Source organism: Phaenicophaeus curvirostris, chromosome Z (assembly GCF_032191515.1).
Source record: "Phaenicophaeus curvirostris isolate KB17595 chromosome Z, BPBGC_Pcur_1.0, whole genome shotgun sequence".
NCBI lineage: Eukaryota > Metazoa > Chordata > Aves > Cuculiformes > Cuculidae > Phaenicophaeus > Phaenicophaeus curvirostris.
Genome location: NC_091431.1, coordinates 6194545 through 6214096, shown reverse-complemented (window position 1 = coordinate 6214096; position 19552 = coordinate 6194545). Strand labels below are relative to the sequence as shown.

General features: G+C 39.8%; 1 protein-coding gene across 1 annotated transcript in view; it reads right to left on the bottom strand.

Annotated features, from left to right (window-relative positions):
• The window catches only part of SHOC1 (shortage in chiasmata 1), a 53821-nt gene that overhangs the window by 14663 nt on the left and 19606 nt on the right, over positions 1–19552 (bottom strand). The window contains exons 10-16 of the mRNA XM_069880671.1: positions 18233–18327; positions 16862–17104; positions 15246–15698; positions 12852–12977; positions 9065–9241; positions 6960–7067; positions 2514–2710 (exon numbers count right to left, since the gene is read on the bottom strand). Coding sequence (XP_069736772.1) covers positions 2514–2710; positions 6960–7067; positions 9065–9241; positions 12852–12977; positions 15246–15698; positions 16862–17104; positions 18233–18327 — 1399 coding nt within the window. The remainder of the gene's footprint in view (positions 1–2513; positions 2711–6959; positions 7068–9064; positions 9242–12851; positions 12978–15245; positions 15699–16861; positions 17105–18232; positions 18328–19552) is intronic.

The window sequence follows — 19552 nt, the reverse complement described above, 5'->3', positions numbered from 1 at the left end:
CCTCAGCCGCTCCTCGTAAGTCCTGCCCTCAAGGCCTTTCATCATCTTGGTCACTCTCCTCTGGATGCGCTCTGATAGTTTGATGTCCTTATATTAAGGCTCTCAAAACTGCATGCAGGACTTGAGGTGGGACCCCACCAATGCAGTGTAGAGTGGGACAATCACCTCCCTCAACCGGCTACATATGCCGTGCTGGATGCACCCTGCGACAGAGCTGGCCGTTTTGGCAGCACGCTGTTGACTCATATTCAACTTGCCATCAACCCAAACTGAAGATGTCTAGAATTCAGCCTGCAAGATGTTGTACAGGAGGGAGGTACTAGATGTACTGCTGGACTCATTAGAAAGATTTTCCAGACCATAGATGGAGTGCACTGAAGTATTCCTGCCAGAGTTCACTTATCTCTGAGACTCATTAAGTACTGCATAAGATGAAAGTATTGAAAAGATTAGAATCTACCAAACTGACATGATTTTAAAAGGTATCACTGATAGAGGTGGTGTGTATCTTCTCCATCATTTCAATGGGTACAAACTGAACTTGTGTTCAAAGTATGTGAAGAATATGTGCCCAGATACAAGATTTACGCCATACTTTCAGACAGGATGATCTCTGAACCTTTATGACATTGTACAGACAGTTTTCATGATGCACGCAAGATTGTTAAGAAGGTGCATGGCATTGCCTGACTCTTAAGATTTACAGATGCAAGATAATTATAATATAAATACTAATAGTGTGTTAGAGCTTGCCAGTAAAAAACTTATGGATACTGGTCCGCCTGATAAGCTTAAGGCAGATTTCTGTTTCCAAATGCCATGCACAGTTTTCATGTTGCCTGACAACCCACTGGCTCCTTTCAAAGCAGTTTTGGACAATTGCATTTTAAAATGCAGACATGAGGATACAACAGTGTACTTATGATGTATTTTTGTGAACTAGATGATGTTTTTAGTCATGTTCTATCTAATCATGACTACAAAAGATCATGAAATGAAGAGCGAAGTTTAGTTTATTCTGTACCACTGGCAAATTCTTGCTTACAAAGGAAACATCTCCTTATAATCCTTCATCAATTACAGGTTTGGCTAATAAAAGAATAACCAGATTATCACAATTCACATCATATTAACTGATGCCAATCTGGTATGATAGAACAGGAAAAGGCTTATTCAATAGAACTTTTGCTTCTTATTAAAACTAGGATTCTGGCTTATTGAAACCTGTCTCTGAATGTTAGGGAACAGTAAACAGTCTTGTAATTGTTACTAAACCCATACATACTCTTACATTGCATGGGTACGTGTGCATGACCTAACTTTAAGTCATGCAAGCAAATTAAAACTGGGGAGAATTATAGTTAAAAATGTTTAAAAATGTACCGAGTGGAGTCCAGAAGAAAAGCAAAATTCTCACTGAGCTAACAAAGCTGTTGCATGTCTGCTAGTGCAGCGTGATCCTAGTATCACAAAGCAAAATATGTTACTCTTAAGAAGAAAATGATGCTGATATCACCTGAGAGGGTCTATAGAAAGACAGACACCAAGATAATGAACAACATTTTGTTTTGGTTACTTCATTTCCTCTTCAAATTTTAAACGGGTGTACAATAACCTATTATATTTTTCTTCTCAGGAAAATTTAACCAAAAGATATTCAGAGCTCTTAATGCAACCTTTGACAGAAACAGAAGAAAGCTCCAGGAAGAGCTTAAGAAGAAGTTAAAATAAATGGGAAGAAGTTAAAATAAATGAAAGTAAGCTTGAAGATTCCTTTTCTATTTGACTGTGTGTTCAGTAGCATAAAATCTATTCCAAAGAGCCAGGACACTTAAAAAATTATATATTTTACCCCTTCTGTTTTATTATGTGGCAAGTATCCTGCAAATAAATAATAAACAGTGTTTTGCACTGCATGGTATCACCCAAAACACTCAGAAAAAAGATGATCTTTGGATAACTTGGATCTCCTCCACAACTGTGTGCTCTATGCCATAGCTATCCCTTATGGATAATTGCTTCTTATATATAAAGCCAGGAGATAGGCCTGATACATGGGTTAAGCAGAGGTTGCCTATGGATAACAATACCCACGTGCTCCATGGTGTGTATGCTCTGATTCACACTGTGCCAGTACACAATCCTGACTTGTGTTATGATTCTCTTTGCACCAGAAGAAGATTAAGGCCTTCAAACAGAAGATTATAACATAGTTTTTGGTAAGACAGAAAATACTTATCAGGGAAAAAAAACACCTGCAACAAGGTGAAGTCCAGACAATGTTAAAATTCATCTGCATGTTATTTCAGTCATAGAGCAAGGAAAGATTTGACAAAACAAACCTGCACTGCTCCTAAATGAGGTCTTAATATTTATGTTACCCTTACATAACTGATACAGTTAATTGGAAAGCTAATTATAAAACTTTCTTCAATAAGCCAACCTTCGTTGAAAAACGTTTAATAACTATTCACAGTTTGGAGCGGTTTTGGTCGCTTAGAGAAATTGTTTACATTGTTAACCTTAACACTGTGTTCCTCTCCATAACTTCGCTTCCATTTTAAGATCTGACGCTGAAGCTCTGTTATTTTGGGATTTGTTTCATGCTTTTTCTGGCTGCTGTACTGTATGATCTTCAGCTGCCTCCAGATGTTATTCAAACAGGATTCTAAGATGTTTTTATAGATATCCCTTGCCTTGGACAAATAAACTGTTAACAAAGCAACAAAAGAAGTAATTGCAGTGATAAAAGATAACTGCTAAGGTTTATGTTTAATCTACCCATAAATAAAAAAATTATGTGAAGGTGTCTTGCACAGAAAACATGAACACTTAATGGCTCACCAATATGGAAAGTCACTATTCCTACTAACCAAGTATCTAAGTCGCATTTATACAACTGCCATACTTTTGGTAGCACCTGCTATATGACTCCAGCTAAAATTATGGAACATTGCATTCCACAGCTGCAGATAGCATCAGCAGCATTGTTACAGCTGAGTAGTCTGTATGCTGTATTCTAAACAATAACTTCATCTATATTCCACTGTCCAAAGCTGAACTTGTTCTGTTTTCACCACTGTTCACATTGTCACAACTATTTCTCAACTCTGAATGATGCCTTTTGTTTATAAATAGTAAGGAATGGTAGGGTTATTTGAAAATACGTAAAGAAAAAATAAATGTGAGAAAACTATATGATGAATCACACAGCATAGCACAATATCACAACAGTAATAAGGATGACAAGGTGTACTAAGTATCGGTTCAATTTTTTAAGTTTTTTTTACAGATCTTTTTTACTTGCGCAGTTTCCTGCATGAGGTTTTAGCTGGGATCTGGAAGGACAGGTGCTGTATAATTCTGAAATATCATCTAGGATTGTTTTTGTTACAGTAAAACAGAGGAGGAACAATTTCACATTTGCCTCCCTCCCATCCTCCTACAATGTTTATTAGTGTAGAAACAATTCCACTTATGAATCTACTTATAGATTCACTCTCTGTTTTTCTTCCTACCTCTTTGTTGCTGGAACTATTTAAGTGAATATAAAATACTTTATTTCCTCCATATTTCTCTTTATGGCAGATGTTTTCCATTTTATACCAATTTTAAGGAAACACTCTTCATTAAATGATAATTCAGAATGACCCAGGCTGATGCTTTGAACTACCTTATCTGCTGTAAAGGCAGGGAGACTCTGACTTTTTTAGGGCATTCATAAATGCCAACTTAAGCTTCTTAGGAATCTATTCTAATAGATGGATCTGAAAATTCACAATACACAACTGTGGAAACTTGTCAAGATGGGCATTATAATTTCAAGCTTAAAACTGGGTTACAACAAATGTTCATATTCCAAATCTGAATAATGCAAGACCAGAAAAACTCAAAAATAGCATTTTTGTGAGTTCAGTCCTAACAACTGGACTGTAACTTCAGACTCCTTGCATTGTGATATATTAGAGACTATTTCAGATTTTGCTTAAAATGTCTTCAGTTTTAAGCACCTCAAGGAGCCTAAGGACATTTTTTAGGTGGAAATAGTTCCAAACTTGCAGGTGGTAAATTGTAAACAACAAAGGACTTGTAGTTTTTGCATGTTTCTCTGTTTCCACACAGTGATTCCAATGAAAATTTGTCATTCAGAGATACAAGACAACACCTTCTATATGTGGAAGTTCATATGAATGTTACTTAGGCAAATTAATGTAATAACATGAACAGTGGTAGGCTAGCCATGATCTGAGCACAGAAACTACCGAAGTACAGTCTGCAGTGAATTAGTTTATAATGATGGAATAGAAGTAAGGAAGCAAATAGGGCTGGATATCTTATTGAAGCTACTCTGGAGGCACACTGATGGCAAAGAATCACAGCCTACTAACACAAAGGACAGACTGCAGAATACACACAAAACATTGGGTTTCTGGCTGTCATTATTCACTACTAAAAATCACAGAATCACAGAATCACAGAATCACAGAACAACCAGGTTGGAAGAGACCCACCGGATCATCGAGTCCAACCATTCCTATCAAACACTAAACCATGCCCCTTAGCACCTCGTCCACCCGTGCCTTAAACACCTCCAGGGAAGGTGAATCAACCACCTCCCTGGGCAGCCTGTTCCAGTGCCCAATGACCCTTTCTGTAAAGAATTTTTTCCTAATGTCCAGCCTAAACCTCCCCTGGTGGAGCTTGAGGCCATTCCTTCTTGTCCTGTCCCCTGTCACTTGGGAGAAGAGGCCAGCTCCCTCCTCTCCACAACCTCCTTTCAGGTAGTTGTAGAGAGCAATGAGGTCTCCCCTCAGCCTCCTCCTCTCCAGGCTAAACAACCCCAGCTCTCTCAGCCGTTCCTCGTAAGGCCTGCTCTCCAGCCCCCTCACCAGCTTTGTTGCTCTTCTCTGGACTCGCTGCAGAGCCTCAACATCCTTCTTGTGGTGAGGGGCCCAGAACTGAACACAGGATTCAAGGAGCGGTCTCACCAGTGCCGAGTGCAGAGGGAGAATAACCTCCCTGGACCTGCTGGTCACGCCATTTCTGATCCAAGCCAAGATGCCATTGGCCTTCTTGGCCACCTGGGCACACTGCTGGCTCATGTTCAGTCACTGTCAACCAACACCCCCAGGTCCCTCTTCTCCAGGCAGCTTTCCAGCCAGACTTCTCCCAGTCTATAGCACTGCACAGGGTTGTTGTGCCCCAAGTGCAGGACCCGGCATTTGGCCTTGTTAAACCTCATGCCATTGGACTCAGCCCAGCGGTCCAGCCTGTTCAGATCCCTTTGCAGAGCCTCCCTACCCTCCAGCAGATCGACACTTCCACCCAGCTTAGTGTCATCTGAAAACTTGCTAAGGGTGCACTCGATGCCTTCATCCAGGTCATCGATAAAGACACTGAACAGGGCTGGACCCAGCACTGAGCCCTGGGGAACCCCACTTGTCACTGGCCTCCAGCTGGATTTTGCACCATTTCCCACCACTCTCTGGGCCCGGCCATCCAACCAGTTTTCCACCCAGGAGAGTGTGCGCCTGTCCAGGCCAGAGGCTGACAGTTTCTCAAGCAGAATGCTGTGAGAAACTGTGTCAAAGGCTTTACTGAAGTCCAGGAAGATACATCCACAGCCTTTCCTTCATCCAGCAGCCAAGTCACTTTGTCATAGAAGGCGATCAGGTTAGTTTGGCAAGACCTGCCTTTTGTGAACCCATGTTGACTGGGCCTGATCACCTGGTTCTCTTGCATGTGCTTCATGATAGCACTCAAGATCACCTGTTGCATGACTTTCCCTGCCACTGAGGTCAGACTGACAGGCCAGTAGCTCCCTGGATCCTCCCTGCGACCCTTCTTGTAGATGGGCACAACATCAGCCAGCCTCCGGTCCAGTGGAACTTCCCCAGTCTTCCAGGACTGTTGGAAGATGATGGAAAGGGGTTTGGCCAGGACATCCGCCAGCTCCTTCAATACCCTTGGGTGAATCCTGTCCGGCCCCATAGACTTGTGGGTGTCTAGTTGGGCTAGCAAGGCTCTGACCACCTCCTCTTGGATCATGGGAGCCTCATTTTGCTCCTCTGACTCCTGGGTTTGTACACAGATGGAACGACCCTCCTTACAACTAAAGACTGAGGCAAAGAAGGCATTAAGTACCTCAGCCTTTTCCTCATCCCCTGTCACTGTTGTTCCTTCTGTGTCCAATAGGGACTGTATGGTCTCCCTAGTCCTCCTTTTATTATTTATATATTTGTAGAAAGATTATTTGTTATCTTTCACAGACTTTGCCAATCTGATTTCTAGCTAAGCCTTAGCCCTTCTGATTTTTTCCCTACACAATCTCACTTCCCTCCTGTAGTCCTCCCAAGAGGCCTGTCCCTCTTCCAGAGCCCATAAACATTTCTCTTCCTCTTGATATCCCTCAAGATCTCTCTGTTCAACCAAGCTGGCTTTCACCCCTGCCGGCTTTTTTTCTGGAACATGGGGATGGCTCTCTCCTGAGCTGCTAGGATTTCCTTTTTGAAGAGCTCCCAGCCCTCATGGGCTCCTTTGCCCTTAAGTACTGTCTCCCATGAGACTTTGCCAACCAGCCTTCTGAAGAGATCAAAGTCTGCCCTCTGGAAATTTAATGCTCCCGCCCTACTAACCACCCTCTTCACTTCTCCTTGAACAGAAAACCCTATCATTTCATGGTCACTTAGTCCTAGGCGTCCACCTACTGCCACATCCCCCACAAGGCCTTCTCTGTTCACAAACAGCTGGTCCAGGAGGGCACCCTCCCTTGTTGGTTCATTCGCCAGCTGTGCAAGGAAGTTGTCTTCCATGCACTCCAGGAACCTCCTAGACTGCTTCCTTTCTGCTGTGTTGTACTCCCAGCAGATATCAGGCAGATTGAAGTCTCCCACAAGAACGAGAGGCATTGATCTAGAGATTAACCCCAGCTGTTTATAGAAGAGCTCATAAAAACAAACCTAGTGCTGTGTCCAAGTCACATGTTAATAGAAGATCTCGAACTGTTGCCAGCAGGTGCACAAATGCAGCATGTCTGAACAGCATGATCTCATTCTCATCCACTTTACCTTTACAAAGAGAAGATGCAGGTGTAGTCTGTATAAAATTTCAGAAATCATGCTATACATATGTAAACAATTGAAAAGATCCAGGTATGTCAGAATTTTCAACAAATACACTTAGACATACTCTTGAAAGATTGGATCTGGTGGTCTTGGAAAATAGCTTATGATATAGCATAACTTCTCCCATGTCATCTGACCCAGAGCCAAGAGGCACACAGGGAAATGTTCATGCAAGTTGTATAGGAATACGTGGTGTGGAGGGCATAACAGTTCCTCTAAGTATGCCATTGATTCCACACTACCATAGGATTTTAGTTCAGAAATCTTTAAAAATACACATCAACTGATACATTGCCCATCTTTTGGTTGGTCACACAAGCCCAGCTGTTCACATCACTATTTCCTCATCTGACTAGTCAAGTCACTAAATTTTTCAACAGTACTGCAACTCCATCTTACCTGTTTCCAAAACATTTCAGGATTTTTTCCAAGAAATCAATGTGACAGACTATCCACTAATCAACAAGCAGTTTCAAAGCAGTGATAACCTCAAATTGAGCTTTTCATAGGAGCTTTTTAGAAAATTTTAGACTATAAAAGCCACATTCTTTACAGCAAGTGATTTGGAGCCAGATAATCTTCACAAGTATCATAAGAAAAATTCCTATTATCTTGTATTAATGATGCACATAGAATCTTAAGTTCTTGTATCATTGTCCCCACACCTAATTAATGTCTCCAGTGAAAACTTAACGTTGTTTTAGAAGGTATATTCAAAAGACATCTGCATCTTCTTGGACCCACAGTGTAAATCGAACAACTTATGGGCTACCTATTTTGCATTATGCACTCATTTTGAAGAAATCTTCAAGGACTTGACAAAACATGAAGGAATTACTAGTCTGAAAACGGAAGACATTTTGGGGTATTGCACACAAGAAGTGGTGCAGTTCATTATCTCAAGAAAGGAAATATGTAACTGCTGCAGTGTAAGTGGACTTAATAGTAAAAAATGTACTTCAGGGCGCTAAAAGAAATATTGGAGGAAGATAATTATAGAATAAATCACTATAGTGGATCAAGGAATTCTGAATGAGATGCATTATACAAGAAAAATATTAGCTAGTTCTGTGTATTGGAGTCAACACAACTTTTGTTTTAAAAAGGCAAGAAAGCACCATGGAAGGTAAAATCTAACTTCTGAACACAGCACACAGAAGAATTAGCAGGAAAGAGCATGGAAGACAAAGATCTTGCCACTATTCTGTATTAAAAGACAAAAAGTGATCATTCGTCTCTGTCAGTGGAGGTGATGAAATTGGGGACTCTGTCCAATTCTTTACACCACTCACCAGAAAAACTCAGTGAGGAACACAGTTCACTTAGAAACAAAGCAGGACAATAAGAAAACATGTTGTATGACCAAAAACTGGAGCATTTGGTTATATTAGATTAGGAAAGAAAAGGCCAGCAGGAGAATAATAATCTTGCAATAGACCAGTACTGTCATTGTAAGTGCACAGAGAGCAATAAAGGTCAGATACCTCATGTCTAAAGCGTAACTTGTGACATAACATAAAAACTTGGCAGGTAGTAGACAGCCTGCTATGTTATCCTTACAAATATTTTTCAACTATGAGCAGTACATCTCAAAAAATAATCCAAAATACCCAATAGCTTTCTAAATCTTCCTCAAACACAGTCTATATTTTGCTGTGAGGTTTTCCAGATCCTGTAGCTATCTATAGTCAAAAATCTTCAAAAGGGGTTACTGATTTTGCTGGGTTTTGTTTTGATTTTTCTGGTTTGATAGGGTTTACACATGCTGCATAGATGATAAATGTAATGCTGAAAAAGTAGGAGACATTATTTTGCTCCACAAGACAAACTGCTGGAAGTTTTATCATTAATTCATCAAACACTTTGAACACTGTGTCATCAATTAAACCTGTATTAGTATTAAATACGAAAAAAACATTTTTTTTTTAAAAAATACATACCTTCTTTAAAATGATCACATATAATTTTCTCTTGCTGTTTTAAGAAAAATCTTGTATGATCAAATTTAATGCTGTCAAAGCTCCAATTTACAGAAGCAAGTACACCCAGACGTGTCAAATCTTTTAGAACAGGAGTGGCTGCTTCTTCCAAGAGGCAGTATGCCTGACATTGGCTTTCTGGATAGCACAATGGACAAAACATAATAATAAAATTTGGTTTCACATATTACTGCTACTGAACAAGAATATTCAAAAAAGACCTAGCAAAACACAAACAACCCCGACTTTTTAATGAAATCTGTAACATTGATAGAAAAACATTTGCTCACCAGGAAGCCTCTTCTGTGGCAGAATTAAGGTGATCTTCGCAGTAGACAACCTTGTTATTCCATGCATTTCGTAAAGCAAGCAATTCCACAGTGAGAAGTTAGGATTTTCTACTCACACTGTGATTGTACTATTATTCTATTATTCTATAGCCACCTTCTACTTTGTAGTCTACACTTCGACTTAATCCCTTTATAACCACTTGTTACTGTAACTTCAGCTGAAACAGCCCTTCTTCTTCCCTGGTATTTAACTTCTAATGTCTTTATCTAGCAAGGCTGAACAAGCCAAACTCTTCTTTCTTTGTGCTTTCACACTAACAGTTCTTAATAGCTGCTAGCTGGCTGTTTCACAATTCCTTCGAAATCACAACTGAGTTTCTTGTTACTAGCATCACAACAGAACTGCCAATTGTTGAATGAGTTGAGAGGGATGTCCGTTTCCTTAGGTGAGAAGGTGAAATTCTTCCATACCCACTTTCCTTAAATTATAGTTGAGTTGATCACATCAACAAAATCAGAACTCTATGGTTCTTAATTTTCAAAGATTTACTGTAATCATCCTCCTGAGCCAGAAGACAGGGAGGGAGAACAGAACAAAGCTCCCATGATCCATGAGGAAATGGTTAGAAACATGCTGGGTCAAATAGACATTAACAAGTCTATGGGGCTGGATGGGATCCACCCAAGGCTACTGAGGAAGCTGGGGCAGGTGCTTGCCAAACCCCATTCCACCATCTACCAGCAGTCCTGGCTGACAAGTTCCACTGGACTGCAGGCTGGCTGATGTTACACCCATTTACAAGGGCTGGAGAGAGGGTCCGTGCAACTCCAGGCCTGTCAGTCTGACCACAGTACCAGGTAAAGTCATGGAGCAGGTCATCTTGAGTGCCATCACACAGCACACACAGGACAAACGGGTGATCAGGTGATCAGGCCCAGTCAGCATGGGTTTATGAAAGGCAGGTCCTGCCAAACTAACCTGATCTCCTTCTATGACAAGGTGACCCGCTTACTGGATGAGGGAAAGGCTGTGGATGTCATGTACTCAGACTTCAGTAAAGCCTTCAGTAAAGTTTCTCAAAGCATTCTTCTGAGGAAATTGGCTTACACTTGCCTGGACAGGTGCACCCTCTGCTGGGTTAAAAATTGTCTGGATGGCCGGGCGCAAAGAGTTATGGTGGATGGAGTTAAATCCAGTTTAGAGCTGGTCACATGTGCTGTTCCCTAGGGCTCAGTGTTGGGTCCAGTTCTGTCCAATTACTTAATCAATGATCTGGATGAAGGGATTGAATGTACCCTTAGTAAGTTCATGGATGACACTAAGCTGGGAGGAAGTGTGGATCTGCTGGAGGGTAGGAAGGCTCTGAAAGGGATCTGAACACGCTGGACTGATCGACTGAGACCAGTAACAGGAGGATTAACAAGGCCAAACGCCAGTCCTGCACTTGGGACACAAAAGCCCCGTGCAATGCTACAGGATTGGGGAAGGGTGGCTGGGAAACTGCCTGGCAGAGAAGGACCTGGGGGTGTTGGTTAACAACCAACTGAACATGAACCAGCAGTGTGGCCAGGGGGGCAAGAAGGTCAGTGGTATCTTGGCTTGTATCAGAAACAGCATGACCAGCAGGTCCAGGGAGGTTATTCTCCTTCTTTACTCGGCACTGGTGAGACCACATCTTGAATCCTGTGTTCAGTTCTGGGCCCCTCACCACAAGAAGGATGTTGAGGCTCTGAAGCATGTCCAGAGAAGAGCAATGAAGCTGATGAAGGGGCTGGAGGGGCTGGACAAATCTTATAATGAGTGGCTGGGGGAACTGGGTTTGTTTAGCCTGGAGAAGAGGAGGCTGAGGGGAGACCTTATCACTGTCTACAGCTACCTGAAAGGAGTTTGTAGCGAGGTGGGTGTTGGTCTCTGCCCAAGCAACAGGTGTGAATGGACTCAAACTGCACCAGGGGAGGTTCAGATTGGACATTAGGAAAAAATTCTTCCCTGAAAGCACTATTGAGCATTAGCAGAGGCTGCTCAGGGAGGTGATTGAGTCACCATCCCAGGGGTGTCTAAAAGGCTAGTTGATGAAGTGCTTCGGGATACGATTTAATAGGTTAGGCCTGATGACCATAAAGGTATTTTCCAACCTAAGGATTCTATCATTCTCTAATTCTATGATTTTCAAAAATATTTCCAACTGATCTACACAAATTATTTAATTTGAGTAGCAACTGTCGTGACTTCACTTGGCCAATGCACGATTTTGTAAGAGCGATTAATAACTTCATATTTTTAAGCAATATAAGTGTACTATACTATACAATATAAGTATACTATACTATACAATATAAGTATACTATCATGCACAGTTTTTCAGCCTTTATCCAAACAGGTCAGATACTATAGCGTTTTGGATGTCCATTGCATAATTTCATTCAGGTATTCCTGTAGTGATGCATTGTTCACTTTTCAAAGTGTATTTGCAATAATGCATCTTCCATGCTCCACTGTAGAGTAAAATGCTTGCGTGAATGTTTCTGATCTTTGTTTTGTCTATAGCTTGGTTTTGAGAAAGTTTCCTTTCCTTTATGTGCAAGGCCACCGTTCTGAAACGTGCTTTATATCAAAGACAGTAACAGGACACCCAGTCCCAGCAAAATGCTATTTTCTGTTTTGACTGCAGAAAAGCCTTAAGTATTTGCATTCACCTTAAAGAGGTCTTGCTTCCAAGTTTATAAAGAAAAAAACAAACAAAAAAGCTTACTGCTGTTATGTGATTCCCATCTTAGATGGGAACAGATGAAAATACTGCTCTACTCTTCAACTGGTTCTGCAAAACAGGCTCCCATTAAGCACGTGGCTGAAACACGTGGTATTTCCATGGAAAACCAAACTAATCTGTGATAGGCCTACAGCTTTCTAGCACTGAGTGTGCTTAATCTGAGGCTGTGAAGTACCTTGGATAAATGCCTTCTCCACCTTTTCTACTACTTGATAAAATATTTATCAGTGCATATTCTTCGATGCAATTCCCTGAAAAGTCCAGTTGCAAGAGTTCCTAGGGTAAGGCTCAGTCATGTATTAGATAAATACATAGTGGATTACTACTGTGTTAAAGACATTTCCTACCAAAATGACTGCCAATTCTCTCATTTGCTCTATCAGAGAAATAAAATGCAGAACAATAATTTGAGTATACTGATTCGCATGAAAAGAATTTATGACTGCTGATTTAGATCAGGCAGAATTCAAAAGCTGTACTTTTTAATTTGTATGCAATTCAAAGACAGAATTCAGCAACTTGCTCTTACACCTGTTTAAAAAAATATATCCACCTATTTGGAATGTTTTCAGTCACAAGGAGCCGAGAGTAAGCCTAATAATTTCCTTATTTGTCTGAGTAGTACTATTTAATATAAAATTCCATTGCACATCTATACAAAATGAAGCATACCCAAAAGGAGTGTACCTGAGGCTTGAATATCAACTGTGACACTGTTCTCATTCTCTTGTTCTTTTAACTCTCTTCTCACAGTCTCACAAACAGAACTGTTCTCTTTCTGAACATCCATAAGCTGTTCTTCAGGTTGTAGCACTAAATCATTAAACCATAAGTAAATATTTAGATACAAATATCAAAAAGCCAGCTCAATGAATAAGGAAACTGTTTGACAAATGACTCTACATGCAAAAATATTTTCAAATTAAGTAGTTACTATGACACATACATTTTCTTTTCATGAACTTCTTTGCTGTTTTCATGGGCTGATATAGTATAGAAAAATATCTAGACACAGCAAGAGATGAGGTGCTGCCAGCCTTCACAGCCTGAGAAATCAGATATCATCAGGTTCCTCTTCCTTAGGGCAGAAATTTAGGCCTTAGAAATCTAAGGCCTGGTACAATAGCTCTGCAATTGAGCTTCATAGGAAAGCTCATATGCCTTTCTATGGAGAAAAATCATGTATGAGAGGAAAGATGCTGTGGGCTACAAGGAACTCCAAATATGAAAAATATCTCAGTGAGTGTAAGTAGTAAAGGTTAGATACTGCAAGTGATTCAGAAAGAACATGGAAGCTGCAAGTGGAAATAAAAAGAAAAAAAAAAAAGAAGAAATGTACTTATTGAAAAGAACTTTTTCTCTTGGCTTATAGCTATCTTTTGCAATTTGTTATTAATGCAAAATCTCCTTCCCTTCTTCCTTATAAATGCTGATGTGTAAGCTACAGCTTCTGACCACACGTTTTCCTTTGGCAGCTCTACCTCTTTATTTCTGAGTGGGTTCTGGCTGAATATGTGACTCCTAAATACTGCTGACCTTTTCTAGTTAAGACCACCTGTTTCCTCAGAAAACAAACTGATCATACAGAGGCAGAAAGAGAAGAAAAATATTTTTCTTCTAGTTAAGTTAAAAACCCCCAAGCCTTCATCATTTTGAAAAGCTATACAGCATTCAAAATCAGACCAATAAACTGTTTCTGCTACTTCCCATCTGTGTGTTTTCCAGGCTATATATTATACGCAATGACATCTTTAAAAAATAAGGCACGCAACAAGGACTATAGAGAAAGAGCCCTAAAAACACTGCTGGCATTTATTATTTTTAGGTAAATTTAGAACGACCCTCAAGAAAAACTTTTAATTATTACAAAATATACTTCTCCCAGGTGTCAGGGGACAGGACAAGAGGAAATGGCCTCAAGCTCCACTAGGGGTGGTTTAGGCTGGACATTAGGAAAAAAATTTTCACACAGAAAGGGTCATTGGGCACTGGAACAGGCTGCCCAAGGAGGTGGTTGATTCACCTTTCCTGGAGGTGTTTAAGGCACGGGTGGACAAGGTGCTAAGGGGCATGGTTTAGTGTTTGATAGGAATGGTTGGACTTGATGATCCGGTGGGTCTCTTCCAACCTGGTTATTCTATGATTCTATGATTCTATGAAAAAGTATACAGTGGTTTACATAAATTCTACATAAATGTGGTTAAGACCTACATATTTTAATGAGTTCTCTATATATCAGATATAACTGATCTGCAACACTGGGATCTACCTGCAAACCTGTTCTTAACTGCATTTAACTTAAACCTCCACAAGCCTATCCCTTAATGTAACACTGCTTGCCTTTCAACGCATTTGGATTTCTTGTCAGAACATGCAGTTCTACTCAGAGTTCACTAGATGGTAGCATAAAACTTCAGCTCAGGTACCTTTGCTCCTGCATTAAAAATGTGATCGTTGCTGCCTGAAGTCGTGGAACCGTTTTATGCATGTCTGCCGGTGTCAGTAACAGATCAATTCTACCAAGAAATAGTTTCCTTCACAAGATTACATAACCTTACAAATAAACAACCCAATTCTATTCTGTAGGAATTACTACTGAAGGATTTTCTTTGCACGAAGGGAACTGTCTCAACTGCTTCTTTCCAGAGGAGAACTTTAACTCTTGTTCATTGTCTAGGCTATGCTGCTTCTTCAAAACAGGAGTATTGATAACTACTATTTGGAAACTACAATTAATTTGACAACTGCAATCGATAATTACTATTTCTCCAAAGAGGCCAGGAGTTCCCATTCAGAACACATGGACACAAGATCTTCTGGAGTAATGCCATTCACAGGTAACTTATCAGAACAGGTATAAACTCATATGTTTATTTAAAACACTTCCACCACCAAAAAAAACCCCCCAAAGTCCAAAACAAATGAAAATTCAGCTGCATTAAGGATCAAAAAAATGTTCCCATTGATTTAAAATTATTTTTCTCCCAGTAAATCTGCTAGCATGAACTATCACCCACTGTAACTGGTATAAGACAGCAGAAATAAACCTAGAAAAATGACAGCACAAACTGGTTAACATACCTTTTCCAGGATTATTTGCATCATCTTTATCCTCTCTTCGGGTGAGTGTGTGTTTAGATCTCAGCATGATAAAGTTGCTTAGATCAGAATCGTCGTTGTCCCATCTTGTGGCAGGCGCAAATGATGCAGGCTTTTGATTACTGGATGAGTTGTCTTGTTTAAGAGATACATCTTTATAGCTGACTGAGTCAGATGATTTGAGGGTTTTCTTTTCTTCGCTTAAGAAATAAATGGCCTCTTCCATCTTATTCTTTTTTATGTTTCCTCCACTAAGCTCTTCCACTGATGTACTTGTACTGTGAATTTTGGCGGATGTTGCAGCACTCATATGGAGGGCAAAGCACTGCCTTTGAGTCTGCGGTGATGTGCAAAGATTAATTACTTTCTCCGACTGATGTCTTTCAGCAGAAAGCAGTTCCTGGTTTGTTACAGAATTCCTCTCTTCAAGCCATCCTAAAAAATAAAATTTAATTTATCTGCTGCAACATAGATTTTTCTTTTCATCCTCCTGGTTGGAGTTAAATATTTTTGGTAATTATAGAAAAAACATTTTTTGAAAATTTATTCCTCCTGCTTTCCAAGACCATTAGAATCTGCCTTTAGAAAATAATATCAATTAGTTCTAGGTAAAAATATACCATGTTGAGAAACAGGAGGCCATGGTACTGTTTGGAGAAGTTTTCATCATCTGCATGGTGCTTACTGGTGCTAAATTTCTAGGAACTGGCATGTAACACATTTCATTAGGCAGAAAGATTACATGATTAAAAGATTTTCTTTAAGAGGTAAAGAAAGAAATAAAACATGCATTTTTCTCCCTCTAAGATATGCCTCACTACAACTGCAATTTTTTGCATTTCTGCTGCACACCCATGTTAAATGCAGTAGCTGAACACAATACATGAAAAGCAATGAAGTTAAAATGTTCTTTCATGAGCAGCGTCTATTCATTTCACAATATATTGTGTTACTGCCAGTCCTTGGTGTACTACAGCCATAACCGGTGCCTTGTAGTCAGGCCATAGTTATACAATAAAATTTAAATAGTTTTTGCATTTTTGGTTTAAGTCTAATTATAAATATGCACAGTGGTCCATGAGAAAACCTTAAGTTTAAAAGTGGTTCACATTTGAAATCCCAGCCAGTATAAACCCCACATTGCTCTGAATAGCATCACAAAATAAAGAATTATCAGTGTAACACAGTTTGTCCACTGACCTTCAGATAAAACTATACAAACATCTGCTTTATTTAATATTTCCAATGCAAGATTACTATTTCTTAAGCAGTTCTCCTATTTGAAATTGTTTTATTTTATTTTATTAAAAAATAGTATGTCAGGTGGAGGCTACTTTTATTCTGCACATTCACAGAAAAGATAACATTGTGCAGTTAAACACTTGTTCCTGCAATTTGTTCTAACTTTGTGAAAGTACACCTTAATTGTATAATAGTAGTGTTGCTACCTCATATTGATATAGAATATTTTACTAGTGAGAATAAGAAATCTTCCATTTCCTTCATTCTTGGAGGGATGCAACTGTCATCACTGTGTGATTCTCTGTTAAAGTACCTATTGTTGCCTTTTTATGACTCTTATTTAAGAAGATACTTACTTTCCAACTGATAGGATGTAAATTTTGTGAATATTTCTACTTCTGTAGGAAGCAAATTGTTTGCATTACTGGTGTCCATATTTAATTGTTCCAAAGTTTCTATGGAGATTGGATGTAAATGCAAATGAAGCCACCAGCCCTCCTCTAGTGAGCAAAGCATCGGTGCTTCTACCTCAACTGGTAGCATTTCTTTCAGTTCTGTAAGCGAATGATGCTCATAAGCCAGTTTATCAGTCTGATGCTCTACAAAACCGGAAATCAATGTATAATATTAATAATTTAGAAACATGAAAACAGAGCATCTATAGGAAATGAAGGCTCCAAAGAACTGATGACCTACTGCACTTATCCATTGTTTATACTTCCTTTTATAACTCAGTGTCTATTAAATCATAGCAGTTAGTGTTATGAAAGTACGCATGCATTTTATTATTGAGTGTACAAGTAACAGGAGTTTTAATTTTTTTTCAGATCTAATAATGTGTAGCTGCATTACTAACATTACAAATGATCTTATTCAACAGTCATGGGTTTACTTGTCATGCTTACAAAGGGTTAAGAAAATTCTTACCTGAAGAAAAAATGAACTTAGATGGTAGTGAGTCTAGCATACATACATTATTTTCAACTATATGTGAATGTACAATTTCTTTGGACAACATAGCAAGTCAATACACATAAATTAATCACAACAAATGAAGGTTAATAAAAATGAACACCTGGAGGTGTTCAAGGCCAGGGCAGCCTGATCTAGTGGGATGTCCCTGCCCATGGCAGGTTGGTTGGAACTAGATAATCTTTAAGGTCCCTTCCAATCCAAACTATTCTATCATTCTATGATTCTATGAACAGTGGTAATGCATATTCTGGTGCTCTCAGAAACAGCTTGCAGATTATTCTGGTTCTGTGTATTTTGCTTCTTAGCATGAACACTGCTTTTGCCAAGTGATGACATTTTTTTCCATTAACAGTGCTTTTCTACTGATTGATGCATACTTTGAAACATTATCTAAGGAAAAGCAGCACACAGAAAAGAGTTCAACAGATTACCAGTTACCACATTTACTGGATGTAATTAGTAGTAGTTAGCTGAACATTTTCATAATGAAACAAAACTTTTACTTCATCCAAATTACCTACAAAGAAGGATATAAGACATACCAACTTCTATGATTCCATACTGTAACTTTCTATATTTACTAAAAGAATCAGAAAAACCAAACTTCAGGGTGTTACATCAGTTGGATAAACTCCAATGGCTGAAAAGATGTGCTATGTAGTACAACATTATCTTGTTTCTCTATACTTTCTCCACGTACACAGAATTCTTCAATTTCAATTAGAAACTGATCATCAATTAGAAATCCTTACCGATAAGCAACAGAGAGTTCATATTATCCCGATACTTCTCTGAGTGCCATACCAAAGATTCTGAATATTCCCTAGAGGGCTCTGTAATCAAAATACTAAGAAGAACATAAAACAAGACTTGAGGTATGAAATTAAACATCATTATTTATTCCATTCTGATTCACAGAAAACTGTATTTTAAGCATGTACTTCCTCTCTCAATTTTCAGTTCATCATTCACTCACTCATTAACATTTTGCATAGGATCTCCTATGCTATGTGACAGAGCTGCAACAGGAGGTGAGTAGGTTGAGGAGTATCTGGGGGTGTGAGAGAGAGGCCACTGGAATTACCCCCTACCTTCCCTTCTCTTCTATTCTTTCAGTTGCAAGGATTGATGAAGGAACAAACAGGAAGAGCCAGCAGATCAATACCTGGCTCTGAGACTAGCAGAATTGGGTTTTTTTAACCATGGTTCTGTTCACATGACACCAGGCCTCCTGGCAACTGGTGGGGAGCACCTGTCTCAAGGAAGGAAAAGGATCTTTGCACAGGAGTTATCAGAGATGAGTGAAAGAGCTTTAAATTAAATTTGAAGGGGGAAAGGGATAAAACCAGGCTCACTGGAGATAAGCCCAAGGGCAGCACACCACTGTGTAACGGACAGTGTGCTAGCGAAGTGCTTTGCTCTGCCATCTCAGTAGAAGCAAGTGATGAAGATCCACCTAGCAGCAAAGACGTAAGGGTAGTTGATGTATGAGGAACCATGGAAGCACCTGAGAATGTTTACGTAGGAATTCCAGAGTGTGGTGAGGCCCTGGCACAGGTTGCCCAGGGAAGTTGTGGCTGCCCCACCCCTGGATGTGATCAAGGTCAGGTTGGATGGGGCCTTGAGCAGCCTGGTCTGGTGCAAAGTGTCCGTGTCCATGGATGGGCTTTAAGTTCTCTTCCAACCCAAACCATTCTATGGGTCTATGAATTATGGCTTCTCCACCCAAAAAGATGGCAGGATCAATAGGCTGGCTGAAGTGCATCTGCACTAATGCCCACAGCATGGACAACAAACAGAAGGAGGAAGACATTGTGTAGCTGGAAAACTATGATGTAGTTGCAATCATGGAAACATGGTGGGATGACTCCCATAACTGGAGTGCTGCAATGGATTGCTATAAGGTCTTCCGAAGAGGTAGGTAGTGAAGGAAGGTAGTGGGGTAGCCCTGTATGTTAGGGAGCATTTTATCTGTCTGGAGGTCGATGACAGTGATGCTAGCGTTGATTTTTTATGGGTTAGAATCAGGGGGAAGGCCAACAAGGCAGATATTGTGGTGGAGTCTGATATAG